This window comes from Halichondria panicea, chromosome 12 (assembly GCF_963675165.1).
Source record: "Halichondria panicea chromosome 12, odHalPani1.1, whole genome shotgun sequence".
Classification (NCBI taxonomy): Eukaryota; Metazoa; Porifera; class Demospongiae; order Suberitida; family Halichondriidae; genus Halichondria; species Halichondria panicea.
Window position 1 is genome coordinate 4,520,946 of NC_087388.1, and position 18,305 is coordinate 4,539,250.

At 40.9% G+C, this 18,305-nt stretch overlaps 4 protein-coding genes across 4 annotated transcripts; 2 read left to right on the plus strand and 2 right to left on the minus strand.

The window, feature by feature from the left end:
- Positions 1–561: 561 nt before the first annotated feature.
- On the minus strand, positions 562–3,443 carry LOC135345252 (uncharacterized). The gene is made up of 4 exons (XM_064542662.1): positions 2,724–3,443; positions 1,978–2,580; positions 1,112–1,483; positions 562–911 (listed from the first exon to the last, which is right to left on the minus strand). Exons 1-4 carry the CDS (start codon positions 3,277–3,279, stop codon positions 835–837), a joined length of 1,608 nt encoding a protein of 535 aa, XP_064398732.1. The 5' UTR covers positions 3,280–3,443; the 3' UTR covers positions 562–834.
- A 275-nt stretch (positions 3,444–3,718) lies between these two features.
- On the plus strand, positions 3,719–12,372 carry LOC135345281 (thiosulfate sulfurtransferase-like). The gene is made up of 7 exons (XM_064542703.1): positions 3,719–3,887; positions 5,169–5,332; positions 11,029–11,121; positions 11,217–11,402; positions 11,627–11,786; positions 11,894–12,018; positions 12,155–12,372. The coding sequence occupies exons 1-7, from the start codon at positions 3,809–3,811 to the stop codon at positions 12,233–12,235; spliced, it is 888 nt and encodes a 295-aa protein (XP_064398773.1). The 5' UTR covers positions 3,719–3,808; the 3' UTR covers positions 12,236–12,372.
- LOC135345262 (TNF receptor-associated factor 6-B-like) lies at positions 7,576–10,020 on the minus strand. The gene is made up of 2 exons (XM_064542676.1): positions 9,732–10,020; positions 7,576–8,832 (listed from the first exon to the last, which is right to left on the minus strand). Exons 1-2 carry the CDS (start codon positions 9,949–9,951, stop codon positions 7,646–7,648), a joined length of 1,407 nt encoding a protein of 468 aa, XP_064398746.1. The 5' UTR covers positions 9,952–10,020; the 3' UTR covers positions 7,576–7,645.
- A 2,062-nt stretch (positions 12,373–14,434) lies between the features above and the next one.
- LOC135345303 (3-mercaptopyruvate sulfurtransferase-like) lies at positions 14,435–17,567 on the plus strand. Its single transcript, XM_064542736.1, has 3 exons — positions 14,435–14,622; positions 15,167–15,333; positions 17,361–17,567. The coding sequence occupies exons 1-3, from the start codon at positions 14,544–14,546 to the stop codon at positions 17,439–17,441; spliced, it is 327 nt and encodes a 108-aa protein (XP_064398806.1). The 5' UTR covers positions 14,435–14,543; the 3' UTR covers positions 17,442–17,567.
- Positions 17,568–18,305: the final 738 nt, after the last annotated feature.

An 18,305-nucleotide genomic window follows, 5' to 3' on the forward strand; every position in this document is an offset into this window, starting at 1 on the left:
GCTGGGTGGTGGGGACTCAAGAGGATTGTTGTGAACCGCAACGGTATATATGTAATATAGTTGTACCATGGATATCAAGGGTGTATTGGATTTGTAACCCGAGGGCAGTTCTATGTATTCCCCGAGGGTGCATGCAATGTCTGGTGCAGTGCCGGTGTTGTGAACCGCAAAGCTGGGTGGGGACTCAAGAGGGGCAGTACCGATGTTGCCAACTACAACGGATATAAAATTATACTTGCATGTATATACTGGTGGTGAAACTCAAGAGGGGGACGTTGATTTCCCACCACAAATGGGCTTACTAGCTAATAATTGTACGGTATAAACTTACTGTCCAGCATGTATAGTTTGTACCAAACATCATATACCCAAGTCGGAACAGAATGTGCAATTCGGCTCATCGTTTCCTGGTGGTAGAGTGTCATCTCCTTCATCTTCGAATCGCCGTATGGAAACAACAGAGAATCCTTAGTCTTTATCTATATATATACCCTATGTAACCACTAAATTGAACCACTCGCCTTATAATTGTTTAATGTATAATGTTGCATTGGAAATAGATTGACTTCTTTAACAAGTGCGTAATATTAAATAGTATCTGACTAATCACTGATTAAATCAGGTGGTGATAAAAATAATAGTGAATGCAGAGGCTAAAATAATTTACGTAATTGTTCTTGTGTGTGGGCTTAATTGAACTGAACTCCTAATTAATGAACACGCAATATTTTCATTCATCATAAATACCCTACATTACAAAACTGTTTTCCATACTGGATATATACGAGCATATAATATACTGAAAACAGAGGGTTTGGTGTGTTACGTATGTACTCAGAGAAGACTAGCTAGTGCAATGAAGAGCAACACAATCACAGTGCTCAGTCCAGCCATCAGCTTGGGAGAGGATGCTACAAGGAGAAGGGACAAAAGTGATATATGAATAGTGATACTTCAGGCAATAACATACTATGATATCAATGCAACAACATTCATCTTGAACCGCAATACATTACTTTGATTACACACTCTTACTAGAGTTAAAATACCTTCATCCAGATTGTAATTGTGTATATAAAATGATTAAAGTACTAATTAAAAGTGCACGTACATGTATTCCCGAAGGTAGTCAACATCGTGAAGACATTTCGGTCCTCCAGTCCTTGCACTGTCACATATAGAGTTGTGTCGGTGAATTCAGAGGCACCCAATTCACCAACGAGTCTCTTTCTTCTTTCACCACCTCCCAAAATATCAGCACTAATAAACAGCCCACCAGCATCCTCCTGAGAGTCATAGCGAAACTCGTAGAAAGCCGAATTTGGATTTCGTATATTGCTTGAGGCATACATGACAGAGCGACCTGATTGGCCCTCTAATCGCAGGGTCATCCCCATAACCGGTAGTTGAAACTCGAAGAATGACGAGTCTCCTAGAAACAGAATGCCCTCAATCTCCTCTGAAATGTCAATAGGTGCCGGAACTGTATATAGAAAAGGAATCGTTATAGTGAACATTGATTTTGGTATACATGAAAAGGCGAATATATAGAAGCAATCTTCTACAATTCATCATGTGCTGTTAACAATACTGTTAGCATTCTGAACTTGATAGCGGTGTGCAAACACCACATGCACCTTATAATAATAATTATGCAACTACTCTTTTGGCAGTATTACAGCGAAGCATCTGGCCCACTACCATAAGCAGAAAATAGTATACCCCAGTCCCGTAATAGCATTGCATGCATCATACCCCAGTCCCATAATACCATTGCAGCATGCATATACTACCATACACAGGCATTCACAACAAGGGAAATGTTCATACACGGTGGTATACACTAATTAGTGCAGTGGATTGCGCCGCCACTAATTAGTCTGTCACCGCTCCATTAGAATACTATAATAGGGTCTACAGTTGTATGTTTTCTGTGTTCAAAATGGTAACAAGGCAACAGAAGTCATAACAACTCACCAATGCAGGCTTCAGCACTTATGGTCCTCTGTAGAGTAGCAAACTCAATAGCATCGAAGGATTTCAACAGCACCATGTATTGGGGAGCAGATGCAATTGCTTGCAATTCATCCATGTTGATTCTATTCCCCACACCAACGCCGAACACGATTACACTGTCGTTATGGAGACGCTGAGCAGACGGGATGGTCTCACTTCGATTGACATTAGATCGGCCATCGGTAATCACAACAGCAACTCGAGGGATACCAAATCTTCCCTCTCTAGCGCCTCTTTCTTCAGTAAACACTTCGTTTCTGAGCCTAGTCAAAGCATCGGCTGTATTTGTACCACGCCTGCTACCAGGCGGCACTTCAATATTGAAATATTCCACTTGCCTGAGAGCATCCGTCACAGTTGAGCGATTTGCAAACGTGTCCAAGAAAAATGATATCCTTGCGAATCCGCTGTAAGCAATGTTTGCTATTCTGGTTTGTTCAGGTCCTATGTTGAAGGTGTTTGTAACTTGAATGGCAAACTGCCTTTCCAGTTCAAAATTTGTCCTTCCCACACTGCCCGAGGAATCGAACACGAATGCCAGGTCGATGCCTCGAATAGGACACTCTGTAAAGGGAAACAGACTGACACAGTAAAAATTGGTCAAAAGGATACCCCACTGCATTCTGTACTTGGCTATAAACATACTATCTAACACTGCAAAAACCTTGAAATGCATGCATGCAAGTGCACATAATGCAATCACTAACCTTCTAGCTCAAACTCATTCACACCGTCAATATAGAGTTGCACAGTGTCAGTGGGAACATCAGAATAATGGTCCAACCAGTACTGTCCCTGGGCCTCCAAGTCTCCTGTCTCAGGTATAGAAGCACTGATAGTGGTGAGATATATACGAGCTGCAAGGGCAGAGAAAAATGGTGCCAGCAAATCTTGCCATGTTACTTGGGTCCAGTCAATTCCAAACTCCAAAAGTATGTCTCTGTAAAAAATTGAGAGTTCTGGGTTTGAGTTCAGGTTTTGTGTTTCGTTGAAAACCGCTTCATCTACTTGCCAAATTCCTCCGAAGTAGCCAGGCCTGTATGTGTTGATGTCTACTCCATCACGACTCTCTACATAAGCCAGTCTCCGCAAAAAGCGATTGTCATTGACAAAAATTATTGAGTCTCGAATGATTGATATGGATGCAAAAACAACATCAGTCCCTGCTGCCTCTGGTTCTCTTGTCCTATCAACCCCTGACTGCCCATTAGCCAAGCTCTGCAAGAGAGCAGCAGTGAATGCTAGAAATAGAATAATCTTCATCTCAATAACCGTCGTTAGCTCTCCCGTTAGCTGTTTAAGTTTAAATCTTAACAATTAACTGAATTTGCAGGCTTAGAGCAGCTTGATTTATAGGCTGAACATGCAAGCCCTTATAAATATGGACAGTCATAACTTAATACTCTATTTGGTCATGATTGCATGCACACATTACTTTCCAACAAAACATTAACATAAATAGACCCTATACATATGTGCAATGAGATCATTCTCAATAATAAAAAAGCCAATTTGGCAAGCTCATCCTGGTTTGGTCAGAACAGAGCTATAACTCTCTGCCTGTCTCTGGTCAGAATTGGAATGGAGTATTGGTAAAGATCCCTAAGGAAACAAATAATAAGTGACATCACCTTTTGATTAGTAGAAGCATTCCATTACCGACCACAGTAGTTTAGCTTGTGTTAAAAAATGCTGATCTGTACGTACATCCTGTGTACCCAGCTTCCGGGTTCTTTGTTGTGTCCATTGACTTCTTTTGCCTAGTACCTGTACGTACGTTGCTGCAATTACAATGTGTTCTCCCCTTGTCTCTTGTGAATGGCTGAAGGAGCAGCTTGAAAACAAGAATCCCAACATTAGGATTCTGGATGGTAAACATAACCTTTAATATTATCGTATGTTTGGAGTGCTGAGCTGCGTACGTATCTGTGACTTCGTATAACGCTTTGAGTACATATGTACATGCTCATGGGTGATTGAGTGCCACAAACGCTTTAATAGCTGAGCACCACACACGGATCATTGTAATTTACCGTATAAGCTCTTAAGGCGCCACATAAAAATATTTTCGCTGGTATAGGTGGCTGTATTCAGAGGTGGAAAATTAGTTTTGAGGCTGAGGAAAATTAGTTTAGAGGGCTGCCTTCTAATTAGAGATAAAAAAAGACTTTTCCAACCCATAATACGGCAATATTTTTATGTGGCGCCAAGCTTATACGGTAACAGCTATAGCCGAGGATTTGCCTTACATGTATATAGACATCTATATACATGCCCATAATATATACAGCAGGGGCTTGTTGTTCTTGTAAAAAATGTACCTGGCCCCTAGCCCCTTGTCGAATTTAACTCTGCATGTAGTAGAAAATCCCCAACCCTGTCTTGTAGTCCAGCTCTTGTGATGGGAAAACCCCTGTATTGGAGATTACTATAGCTTTGTAACCAGGCCGCTATGTCGAATTAGACTTGGGAAATATTGTATTTGGGCGTGGTCGGAATTCTCTCTTCTAGTAAAACTAATCGTATATTAATGTACATGTAGGTCCGTAAAAGCTACCGTAGTCACAAAAATAGCTTCGTGTTAAAGTAGTCTATGACGAAAGCTATTTAGCTAGCTCAATTGTAGCTAGACCAGTTAAGTTTACATTTCCATGCATGCACTGACTGTGTTGTGTTATACAGGAAGGCCTCACTCTCAATGAGCATAAAGTCCAAGCTGTCAAACTCTTGTTGTAAAGGGGAAGAGACGGTTTTGCGTGGTTCCGCGCGTACAGTACAGTGTTTAGAGTCTCTGAACATGTATACTGCCCATTGCTGTCCATTGTGATTGACTACAATTAAGCTCTATACATCTAGCACCTGCATGCATGAATTAAATATTAGTATTAATCTTTCCGTGTCATTTTATACTTTAAATTTTCGGCATGTTTTACAATTAGTTTATATGATTTTTATATAAACACGCCCTGATACAATCTATATCCCAGGCTTATTTTTATCCCTTCCATTTATTACAGACAAATCGTGATACTATAGAAAACCCTGTCTTGTAGAGTCTTGTAACTCCCCTATAGCATAGTTTTTCTAGCTTGCACTATAGTGGTACAAGAAATCCCTATATAGTGGTAAAATGATTGGTTGTAATGCTCCAGGAACATGGAACCAGCCGGCCTGGAAGAGGAATGCTCAACAGGAGTACTTGGATGGTCACATTGAGGGAGCTGTGAGGTTTGACATTGCCACCGTGTGTGACAAGGACTCCCCCCTCCCACTCACATTGCCCACAGCTGCCCAGTTCACTGAGCACGTACAAAAGGTAGGCTTGTAGTACAGCATGTGATATACGTACAATAGAACTTCCGAATTAAGGGGACACTTGGGGGAGGGGGAGGGGGGATTGTAAAAATTAAGGTAAAATTGGGAGGGCGGAAGCACTGTCCTTTGTAGAGAGTATTAAATTACAGAACTTATTAAACACTGAGTAATGCAGTACATGTTTGTATATAATTATAGCATGTATAATAGTGCATGTTGTATGTGCCAGTGCAGTAAAGTCATGAGGAAATAAGGATGGAAGCGTAACGGCAACTATATCAAGGAAACTATGGATGCTTTGAGAACGACATTTCAGCAGTTGTATAGGTCATAATTAGGTACTAGGATCACAACAGAGCCATGCAGCAAAGACTGACCTCTTTGTTTGATGAGTGCATGTCTTGTTTAAAGATTAGCTTTGACGTTAATAATAATTATACGTAGCTTCTTGCATGAAGTAAACTATGAATTTAGTGTGTTGCATATACCGCGATCATTTCTAGAAATATCTGCCACTGCATGCATGGGTGCCAAATTATACATTAAGGCTACACCATTAAAAGTTGCAGTCAATAATAAGTATACACTCATCAGTCACTTTGCTCATTACCCGAGGCGCGCGTGGGCGGCCACGAGTATAGTAGTCTGTTGGTTTGTTTGTCTGTTTGTTTGTTTGTTTGTTTGTTTGTTTGTTTGTAATGAGTATCTCTACTCACCTGGATGCCACAGCGCTGCGTTTACAGCATGGATAGCCTTCACACAACAATATCTTGGTTTAAGTAGTGGCAAATTTTGATGCTAAAGCTTCTTTGTCGAGCAAAAGCTAAGAAGCTTGAACAAGCTTGTGACTGGGTCTGCTTACCTGGATGTTATAGCACTGCGTTTACAGCATGAGTAGCCTCCACACAACAAGTTATAGTGCTTTTGATAGTGGCAGCTTTCGGTGTTAAATCTTTGTTGTCTAATAAAAGCTAGCAAAATGTAGCTTGAACAGAACTTGCCATGCGTTACTTATAACTTTAGTGATCCTGTACCAAGAACGATGGAACAAGGTCACTAAAGTAGAAAGCTTTATTTATAGCTCCTGCTACTTTCCATGCTAGCCTCCTTCACCGGCCTTCTTCCCTAAGTGAAGTGGGAGGTGCGGTCTGGGATCGAAGCTAACTCCATGCAGGACCTGGAGCCATACTTCTCTGAGACTCCAGGCTTCTTTGCTGTGATCCTACACAGTGCATATATCTATAGTACCACTACCTGTTCTCAAATGTTTCAGCATGCCTCCAGTCTGGTTTAGTTTTAATTGCTCCTTAGTTGCTGTGCAAGTCATACGTGATAACAACATCACTGCATTATAATTATTTCTGGTTTCTTTATAATCATGTCACCAGCCGAGGGTTTGCACTTTAGTGCTCTAAGTTGTTTTGATGAATTTCATTGGCTGTGGGTGACATGATCAACAGATCGAGGACCCTCTGAGAACGGCATACATAATTATCCCATGCAATGCCCATAATTATGCCGTATAATTATATAGCACGAAATGTTCATTTTTTCGTGGGTTAGCAATCTTACGTGGGAAATAGAATTATCTTGAAAGATTAAAGGTATGGCCTGGGAGTGCTTCCAGGTAAACAGTCAACCCACGAAATTTATTATGATTGAAGGCCATTCCAGGAAATTTAAGTGTCTGGAATAGCTGGTATAATAATACAGTAGACTTCGTTAATCCAGCCATCCTTGGGACAGTGCAGCTTGGCTGGAATAGCTAGCATTTCAGAAAATGGCTGCTGGTTAAAAACGACCTTACCTCAAGTCTAATGGCAAATTTTACGGTTCTGTTTCGAGGATAATATTCATATGCTTTCTATTTAAGTGTTTATCCCCCAAACCACATCCAAAACGGCATATCCGGCCGTAATATTGAAAACCTGTAGTTTAGGGCAGCCATGCAGCACTGGCCAGTATACGGAATAGCGAGTGGCTACATGCATTTCAAGACGAGTTTTGTTCAGTAAATTACATCTAGCTAGCAATCCGTGCCCAAAAAAATGGCTGGTATGTCGAGGTGGCCGTATTTCAGAGAGCCGGAATAGCGAGAGTCTATACTGCATGCATCTGTAACATTTATCTGTAAAGCAATATTTTCAACATTTCAACATAATTTATAATAGTCATAATTATAACCGAAATTATTGTTTGTAAAATGAATACATAATTATAAACATAATTTTTTTTGTTTAACTTAATTGGTGCACTCCAACCATTGTCCAATGTCCAAAATTAATGTGTAAATGAATACATATACAGTAAATTACTAGTTACTGCACTCCAGCCACGGCTTATGTTCGGGCACGTCAACTGACACTCGAAATATCAGAGTATCGTCCATGAGGTATTGGCAGTTTTTTCCGGGCACATAGTCAAGATTTGAGTGAGCAATATATTTTCTCTGACTGACGTATCGGTCTGTTGGGAACAGCATGTTCATTTGATAATGGTTCTTATCTTCTAGTTGATTGAGTAGCTCAATCGTAATTGTTCCAGGAAATGGCCATACGAGGGAATCGTCATACCTTCCTTCTTTGAGATGTGCATATACTGAGGCATATGAGACTTTACCGTCACTATCATCATTAGCTTTGACACTTATGCTCATGTTGTAGCCTTTAGCATAGAACGATGGAGTGTGATAACTTGAGCCTCTTGTCTTTTTTATTCTAAAGGATAGCACCATAAATGTGTATCCTTTATTTCTTGTCATGTCTTGCGTGCTTCTTGTAAGTGCATTCACATATTGCGTGTTCTTGGTCACATTTTGTGTCAATTTAGCCACATCTTGGGTGGTTTTTGTTACATATTTAACCATATCTCGCCTGTTTCTTATCAGTATAGCAACATCTTCCATGTTTTTTGTCACATTTCGTGTTATTTCAGCCATATCTTGTGCATTTTTTGTTATGATATCTTGATTGTTTCTTGTCAATTTAGCCACGTCTTGGTGTAGTTTCCGGACAGTATCAATGGCTATTTTCAGATGAAGTCGATTACTTTCTTCGTGTGTCTTGAGATCTTTACGAAGAATTTTCTCGTCACACCCAATGTCAGCGTATATGCAGGGAACCACTTCATACTCACAGACGTCAGAATGGCTAGAGGCATTGCTACGTGGAAATTGCTTGTGACAATCTTCGTGAGGGCAATCAACGCTCACCCCAGGACAAGTATCAAGATGTTTACCAACTCTCTCTTCATATTCACCTGATTCCGAACAGTATGGGCACTCGAATATTCGTCGGCAGCATTTGCTAGTGAGGTGGTCTTCAAGCATTTGACGAGGAATGTTGGTTATTTTTTCCCCTTCAATACATCCATTGGGACATTGTACTAGCTTGTAGTCACATGACTGGAGGTGCTCTTCCATTAACTGAAGCTCATCGATCCACTGGCAACCACTGTCCACGTTTGTGCATTTTATATTCAAAGCTTTGATCTCTCGAGTACCTACAGTATAGTTGACACTGATAAAATGAAAGCACCACCACGGGGGAGTCAAAGCTTCATAACATAAAGCTACTAATAGCTAGCCTTTATACACACATCGATTATAATTATCATGATGAACATTTTTAATTTTGCTGCATGCGGGGAACTCAAAGAGTGGGTAATGATCGACAATGATTATTGTTAAAACGATCGATGCCAAAAGTTCAAGTCTAAAAATTAATGGCTGCAAGTCAGCAGAGCCTTGCGGCTTTCTTCTCACTCTTGCAGCTACCAATAGCTAGTGTTCTAGTGCAGAGCTACATGTAACTACTAAGTAGAGTTTTAGCGTGAACAAGTTTTGCTACGGACTCTTCTGGAAAAGACTGCAATGCTGCAATGGCATTCCAAGTAAGCAAAACTAGGCATAACTCGAGAATGAAGCATTAGTTTGCAAATCCACAAATTAAAATCCATGACTAGAAGCCTTTAGATCATGTTTGCCATAAATACTGCAATCTGATTGTGCTATCCATGAAAATCATGCATGTACTTAGAAAATCATGTAGCAAAGATTAGATAAGAACATTCAAATCTGATTGGCTGAATACTCATGGTACGATCTAGACACTGTTAGTTAGGAAGTTTCCACATGATTTAGAAACCCTCAGGGCTAGTAGAACCCTCACTACGTTCGGGATACTACAACCAGCCCTTTGGGCTTCTAGAAACTTCCTAAACAGTGTCTAACTATTATATAGAAACTCTTACTTGCACTTCATTAATTCTTGAGCAGCTGTAGCGGTCTACACACACACACACACACACAGACACACTACCGTACCTCGCTTGCGCATGCGCACCGAGGCATAATTATGTGTAGATAGATCTAGTCATGCAGATATGTATGCATTGCTTACTCTTTTTGTCATTGAAGCTATTCCCAGCTATCCTGCATTGAGGGCACTTGTCAGGTCTTTTCTTGTGCTCAGAGAGACAGAGTGTGCAGTAGACTCTCCCACAGCAGTCCATTTGTTGAGGGTCCTTGGCCACAAATGTGCAGATCAGACAGATCAGAGAATCTGGAATCTCATTCAAAAACTGGAGATCATGGCCACCTAATTCAGGAGTAGAGGCCATGGCGTTTCCACTTTATATCTCTGATCTAGCTCTAGCTCTAAAATGTGATATAACTTGCAGCTGCTTATAAAGTCCACATTGCTCGATTTTGTAGAGTTTATAAACGACCTTTACCAAATTCAAAAAATGTCTGCAGAACGAGCCCCGCCCCCCCTCCCACCTTCGGGCTGTTGTGTGAGTAGAGAAAAAAGTTGACCCCCCTAGGACCTGCTTAACGTTAGTCTGCAAGTAGAGAAGGGCAATTAATGACCTTATTACTGTGGTTCTAGCCAGGCTACATAGATAGAGGATTGGAACTGGAAGTAAATCCTCCAAGTACCATCCTGTTTCCTACATGAATAAGTCATGAGAATTGTTTTGCTTTCTGTAAAAAGTTCGTGAGCAGTTCTGTTGCTCATAAATTTTCATCTCATACTTACGGCCATTTGGATCAACAAAGCACTTAGTTATACAGCCTTAGCTATATCATATAATAAGGACACTGCAAGCATGCGGCATAAAGAAGCGCTCTGTGTACTCACCACATAGCCTCGACACCAGCCGTTCGTTATCTGAAAGAACGCCTGGTCAAGTTCCAATGTAGCACTCGTCCAGCTGAGTCAGCGTTTTATAGCATCATAATGATATTCATGGGTAATACACCTTGGGCGGACCTTGTGCAGGCAATTACCGGTCCAAGAAATTCCTTTCATTGGGGTAGCTTTTAGATGTGTATATGCAGTTTTGCGGGACTTACAAATTAGACACGTGAATCGCTTCCGTTTCCAATCCCTCTTCCTCTTCTGTACTATGTGGTTAGAATGTCAACTGTGGTCAATTCCACTGGGGCAATAAACTCGTCCACTAGGACACTCGTATATAGGCAATTGTCTGATCCCTTTCTGGCTCAATGTTTGGGGATGCCGTGGGCGAGTTTAAACCATACACCTAGTGTAGTACGTACCGTTTGTCTGTCCATTTCTCTCTCTATTGTGGGCACATATGACTGTATATAGGGAGTACATTAAATTCACTTTGCATGGCTCTACGATAATTAAAGTCCCTCCCCCCCCATGCACATGTCACACATGTTCTCAGATGGGCATCAGTAACGACACTCATGTGGTCGTCTATGACAACCATGCCAAGTTTGGATTCTACTCTGCCGGCCGAGTCTGGTGGATTTTCAAGGTGAGTATCATGGGTCAGTGTATAGTTATGCATCGATCTATAGCCCCTTTTTTTTTCTGTGTACAAATGCCTAATCATTCTTTATCACCCCTTAGACCTATGGCCATGTTAACGTGTCGATCCTGGATGGAGGTATCCCCAAGTGGAAGTCCAACGGGTATCCCACAGTCTCTGGACCAGAGCCTCAGTACACGCCCACCACCTACAAGTCGATCTTTCACCCCGAGCTTGTACGAGACTATGAGGCAATGATGAAGAGTAGGGAGTCTAACACTGAGCAGGTCAGTGTATGTAGGTGTGTGCATGTGTGTAATTTGCACTTCTCTGTTGTATATAATAGGCTAACTGTTTTCTGTGTTGACTTATGGTCTTATTTCTATAAAAAGGCTGTTTTATTGATTTTTAAAGATGTCATAAACCATGCAGTCAGCGTATGAAATCAAGATTTGCAAATTTGTTACCAGCAGTTTCAACCACCAATGCACACTTTTCTAATTCAATACAGGTTGTTGATGGCAGGCCTAAGGGACGTTATGATGGCACTGCCCCCGAGCCAAACCCTCGTATTAATAGTGGTCACATGATCGGAAGCACCAACCTTCCCTTCATGGAGCTGACCAACAAGGAAACCATGACCTTGAAGAGTCCAGCTGACATTAGGAAGGGTAAGTGGATTTTAGTTTCCTAATTTGCTCTGAAGACGTTTGTTTTGTTGATGTTTTATAAATTGCTGCATTGTCGTAAGTTTTGAGTTCTGAAACGACCTGTGCAGTCTTTGAGTCCTACAAGATTGATATGGACAAGCCGATGGTGTTGACTTGTGGTGGAGCTGTGGTAGCTCCTTTTGTGAGTTTTGCCGCTTCTCTCGTTACTGGAAACATCACACCTGTTTACGACGTGAGTGTTTAATGTGATTGCTTTCATATTTCATTCAAGATCGTGATATTGCATGCATGCACGAAGCTACACATGGTAAACGAAATATATTATTATACCTATACAAACACACATGCACTCGTGCACACACCCTCAGGGCTCGTGGGGTGACTGGGTGCGTAAAGCTCCTGTCGAAACAATGAAACTTGGGGTCAAAGGAGAAGACATGCCAAAGTGAATCCAAGACTGCTGCAGATGAGCTTAATTAGATAAACACAACTCCGTTTATAATTAGTATGGATACTTTAACTTTAAAAAACTGTTTATATATAGGGAGCAAAATAATGTTGAAGATATTATTGTCATTGAAATCTATCTGTCTGCAATTAATGCATGCATGGTATAGTCATTTTTACATGTACAATGCATGTCAGGTGTGTCATACAGGACTTAAAAGTAGAGGGGGAAATAAGGCATGCAGAACTGAGAATGTATATGGCTATAGGGGAACCCACAACCCACTTAACAGCTACATAATTTATTAAGGTCACTATAATTGGACATCTCTTACAAACTACATCAAGCCTAGTCAGAAAAAGTATAATTTATTCCTCGATATAATTATCATGAGCGGCTTTTCTCGAGGTCAACGCACAGCTGGCCTCGTGTATCTCTGCTTCTGAAAAAAGTTGGTTTGACCTAAAAATAACGTTTACAAATAATTAGTGACATTAATTAGCTAAGGTCAAGTTGTTCTCCAGCTTCACGTACCTTTGGCCATTTTTTTCCAAACTTAATAAAATGATCTGTACCAAGACTGAATTGACATTTTAGATATGGATCTAGATCTGTCCCAGCAGCTAGCCATGCTAAAATTAGTCATTATACCATTTCACTGATGAAGTACCTATACTGCAGCCTGGGATCGAGGCTAAATAATTATTTATCAGGGCATTATCATAATTATGTACACACCATACGTCTTTACTGTATCAAAGCTTTGCTGCCGGTTAACAAATTATACTTAATAATAATTATCACACAGATATAATTTTATATACAGTAACCCGTTGCCGCCTATAGCTCTAGGCCCCTCGGATTAATATTGTTCTCAGCTTATTTTTTTAGTTGACTGTGGTGACATTACATTCATAATACACTGACTGTTCAATGTTCTAGTTATTGCATTCCAACCACGGTTTATGTTCGGGCACATCAACTGACACTCGAAATATCAGAGTATCGTTCTTGAGATAATATTATTGATAGTTGTTTCCAGGCACATAATCAAGCATCGAGTGAGCTATAAATTGAGGATAACCCATTACCATTTGGTCAGCTGAGAATGCAATATTCATTCGATAATGGTTTTTATCTTCGAGTAGCTCAATTGTAATCGTTCCAGGAAATGGCCATACAAGGGAATCGTCATTCCTTCCTTCTTTGAGATGTGCATATACTGAGACATAATAGCCTGTTAGACTCGCAAGCCGTCACTGTTGCAGGCGAACAGTACGCCTGCAACAGTGACGGCTTGCGAGTCTAATAGCCTGTAGCATCTCCATAACCACTAGCAACGACACTTATGCTTATTTTGTAGCCTTTGGCATAATTATATTGATGGAGTGTGCATGGTAACCAGAGTGTTCTGTTCTTTTTTTTCTATCAAACGATAGGCGGGCGGCTTTTCTCATTATATAATAGTTATAGACTGAGTCCAAGGTCTCTATGGGGTTTTGAGATCTGAAGGCCCGAGGCTGTAGCATCTCGAGCGTAGCGAGGGTGCTACTAAGGGCCTGAGGGTCTCAAAACTCCATAGTGACCGTTGACGAGGCCTATAACTGATTTAGAATAGTGCTAAGCAAGCTAGGCTATATTAACACAAAGAAGACTCTGAAACCAAGAGTTTCTACAAGCCTCAAGCAACGTTAAAGCTTTGCTCTGGCTAGTCTACATAAAAAAACTCACATTGATGAAGGCAGTTTCTGTTTCTTGAGAATCACACATTGCAAATAAAAGTTGCTATTGTCATAGTAGTTAGCTCTGCACTAGAGCACTAGCTATTGTAGCTGCAAGAGAGAGATAAAAGCTGCAAAGCGGCACTGCAGAACGCAAAACTTAAAAAAAATTAATTTTTAATGATGCACTGTATCATCGTTACTATGACTTCAACATAAACTGTGTGATGTTGCCATGTTCCATACAAGTTAATCTTGACATCATCTTGCCTGTAGGCATAATCAGTATAATAGACCTACTTAGAAGACCTCAGGTCCATAAGTGAAATAATGGACCTCTCAGTGACCTATCAGATTGCAGTATTACTACAAGCATTTTCTAAGTCAGGTTATCAATTTCACCTTATGAATCTCATTATTTTACACTATTAGTACCGCATGGACCATTATGCGCATGCGTAGTAGAAATAATGGGATAGAAATCCAAAAGAATAAAATCTGATGCGGGCGGTGGACCGAGTATCACTTGGAGTGGCCTAACTATACTGATCCTTTCTCAACTGTTCTAGTTGCTGCAATTATTCTGCAATGTGTTCTCCCCTTGTCTCTTGTGAATGGCTGAAGGAGCAGCTTGTAAACAAGAACCCCAACATCAGGATTCTGGATGGTAACAAAAATAATTAATATTGAATATTATCTAGAGTGTAATTAGGCCACTCCAAGTGATACTCTGGTTTCTGATCCACCGCCCGCATCGGGACCAGAAACCAGAGTGTCACTTTGAGTGGCCTTATGATAGAGAAGAGAGTCAAGCATTGGTCAGTGTGCAAATTCCAAGCTTGTGACAGATACAGGAAGTCACGTTACTCTCCGCATACATCTGATGTACAGTATGCCTACGTTCGATACTCTCTCTCTATCATAAATTCTTGTATGAATATATATGCCAACATAATTATTATGCTATTAAAGAGTGGTACACTCATGCATGGTAAGCATCATATATATACCCATTCTCTTCTACATCATTGTTAGTCTTTCATTACAGTTCACCGAGGATTAGCCTTGTGTGTAAGTGCATGCCCGATGTTGTAGTGTTCTTATAAGAATGGGAAATTAACTAGTTTCCCGGCCCCTAAGTATATGAGTGATTGAATAGCTCTATAATGCCATAAAAATTATTGGTTGTGATGCTGCATGCCTCCCTCCAGGAACATGGAACCAGCCGGCCTGGAAGAGGAATGCTCAACAGGAGTACCTGGATGGTCACATTGAGGGAGCTGTGAGGTTCGACATTGGCACAGTGTGCGATAAGGACTCACCCATCCCCGGCCTTACATTGCCCACAGATGCACAGTTCACTGAGAATGTGCAAAAGGTATGCTCGTTAGGTTTCTAGCTAATCATTGTATGGATCAAAGGTATAATTGTAGCTGTCTGACCATACACAGCCCAGGTACTGCTAACTGCCATATACACCAGGTGGTCAGTTTACTCTGAGTTCGTGTGGAAATTAGATTAATACCTTCAGTGATCATAAACAGAGCTATGATCATAAACAGAACTTGGCTTCACCACGTACGTGTTTGATCAGATTACTCCACATATAATCCTGATATACCGCCATGCATAGTTCAACTACCGGGCCGTAAAGAAATCATTAGCGCTTACTTGACTATATATATATATATAAGCAGCTAGCACAGCCATGCTCAACGGCAGATGTTTTGTTCGAATTGAAGCGGTTTTCCAATTATGCGGAGGAAATTTAAGCTAATTTCGTTATATATGAGCTAGCTAGCTTGTACAGTGCATATATAATAGCTGGTGATTATCTATAATTATAGTACGACTCTCTGGGCACGCTGCATTACCATGCTGAGAGAATGTGAGACCATTTTTGTTCCAGTTCCTGGTCAATATGAATGACATAATAATCATTATGAGCCCGGATTAAATGTTGTAATGAACTGTAAAATTAAACTGTGAACTGTAATATGATATATATCCAAGTTAGGGTTGCCTGCTTGCCTAGCTCAATGCTCACTTTCTAGCTAGCTATCGAGTCATCTCTGTCACAGCGACATCCGGTTACTGGGTGGGGCTCGAAAATGACTGCATTATTAAGCGCATTCTAGAATATAAGCGTATATAGAGCTCTGCTATTGACCCCATGAGCGCATTGATCAGAGGCCGCGGCTACTAAATGTTTAATTTTGCTGGCAGAGGAGGCTACAATTCGACGAGTGAGAGGCCACTGTTCAAGAGAGGCGTTTATTAGCCCCAGCTAATTTAACAACCTTTAGTTTGTCATCAAAAGTTATTTTTATCTGCACAAACTCAATGTCTGCCATGAGAAAGTCTTTCAAAAGCACCAACAAGCTGCTACGTACCTATAGCTAGCTGCTCTAACCATAGATACTGGTATCATGGTTGCCACGTGCAGAGCATAGCCTCAAAATTCGCTGAGGCTGCTATTTGAGAGCGGCTTCTATTGCACTAAAGATGCATAGGCTGTATAGGGAGGCTATATACTATTACATTTTGAGTGCGGCCTTTATACAATCAACATAACGTGGAGGGTGCAAGGTAAAAACAGGAATGCTCTTACGACATGTACTAGTAAGTGTTTTTCTATTATTGTAGAAGGAAAGGCTCGGGCGAGGCTGAGAAGGGGTTTGATAAGAGCACTGGAATAGTGGGGGTGGAGGTGGACCCAAAGAAGCCTATCACTCCTGTGAATTAAGGGATATATATTTGTGCTACCCACTGCCCAGACGTTGTTTGTTTATGGTTGTGTAGTAATACTATAGATAATGAGTTGTACATTCCTAACTACAATGTTAGATAGAAACAGGAATGCATTGTGGTGGTGTTGCCATGCATATTTATGCCTCGGTACGCGCATGCGCAAGCAAGGTATACGGTAGTGTGTGTTGGATTCTTCTTGCAACCAATAGCGGTACGTTATACTGTATCTATATACAACGCTACTTTATATATAGTTGTAAGATAATTATGCTATAATAGATCACGGTGACTTCAAACCGAGGGTTTAGCACTTTAGTGCTCTAGTTTGTTAACTTTAACAGATTGCATTGTCGTTAAGTATTGAGTTTATGAACTTAAAACGACCCGTGCAGTATTTGAGTCCAACAAGATTGACATTGACAAGCCGATGGTGGTGGGCTGTGGGGGAGGTGTAGTATCTCCCCTGGTGAGCTTTGCCGCTTTTTTCGTTACGGGAATCATCACTCCTGTTTATGATGTGAGTATATAGGTATACATGTATTAATTTGATGTGATACACATGCATGGTTGGCTCTCAGAGTTTAGAATACAGCACAAGCAATTTCGTTCCATATAGATACCTATATGCATACACACACACACACACACCGTCAGGGCTCGTGGGGTGACTGGGTGCGCAGAGCCCCTGCCGAGACCATGATGCTTGGGGTCAAAGGAGAAGACATGCCAAAGTGAATCCGAAACTACTGCATGATGATCTCTATGTAGATGAACACAGCTATATATATTATATAGATATTCCATAAGCTGCATTTCTACCTGGAAAAATAGTCTATTGTTATTCTATGGCTGGCCCCGCTGCATGAGATTTGTCTTGAGGTTATGATTGTAAGCGGTACAAAGTGACCGTTGAACAGCTGCTCTATATAATTAAATGATCCGTTGGTGATGCCTCCTCCAGGAACATGGAACCAGCTAGCCCCGATTCCAGGCCGCACTTCTTCTGAGAGTAGCCAGTAGGAGCTAGGCTAGGAACCAGCCAGCCTGTAAGAGAAATGCTCAACAGGAGTACCTGCATGCATGGATGGTCACACTGAGGGAGCTGTGAGGTTCGACATTGCCATGTGTGTGACAAATAAAGACTCCCTCCTCCCTCTTACACTGCTCAAAGCTGCACAGTTCACTGAGCATGTGAAAAATTTACTAATCACGTGTATATTTATTACATCATTATACTATACCACTGTGACTAATTTCTGGTTCTATATTATATCTAGCAACTAGATCTACCCTGAAAAGGAGTTGTACAAGTGCAGTACTTTGTGTATGATGAGGAAATATAAATAGAAGTGTATATAGCGGCGATTAGAAACGGGAATAGAACCCACGAAAATTTCTGCTGAGGATATAAAAGAAGCGCACAAAAAGAGAATTAGAGTCTACTATAGACTTAAAATAAGTAACACAAAAACAATGAGGCAATTCACGTAATTTTCGTGTAGGGTGGTTAACCCACGAAAACAGTGAACATTTCGTATTATACGGTTCACCTTCACCTGCATGCAGCATAATTTCTGCTCCTTAGACATTATTGGGAAA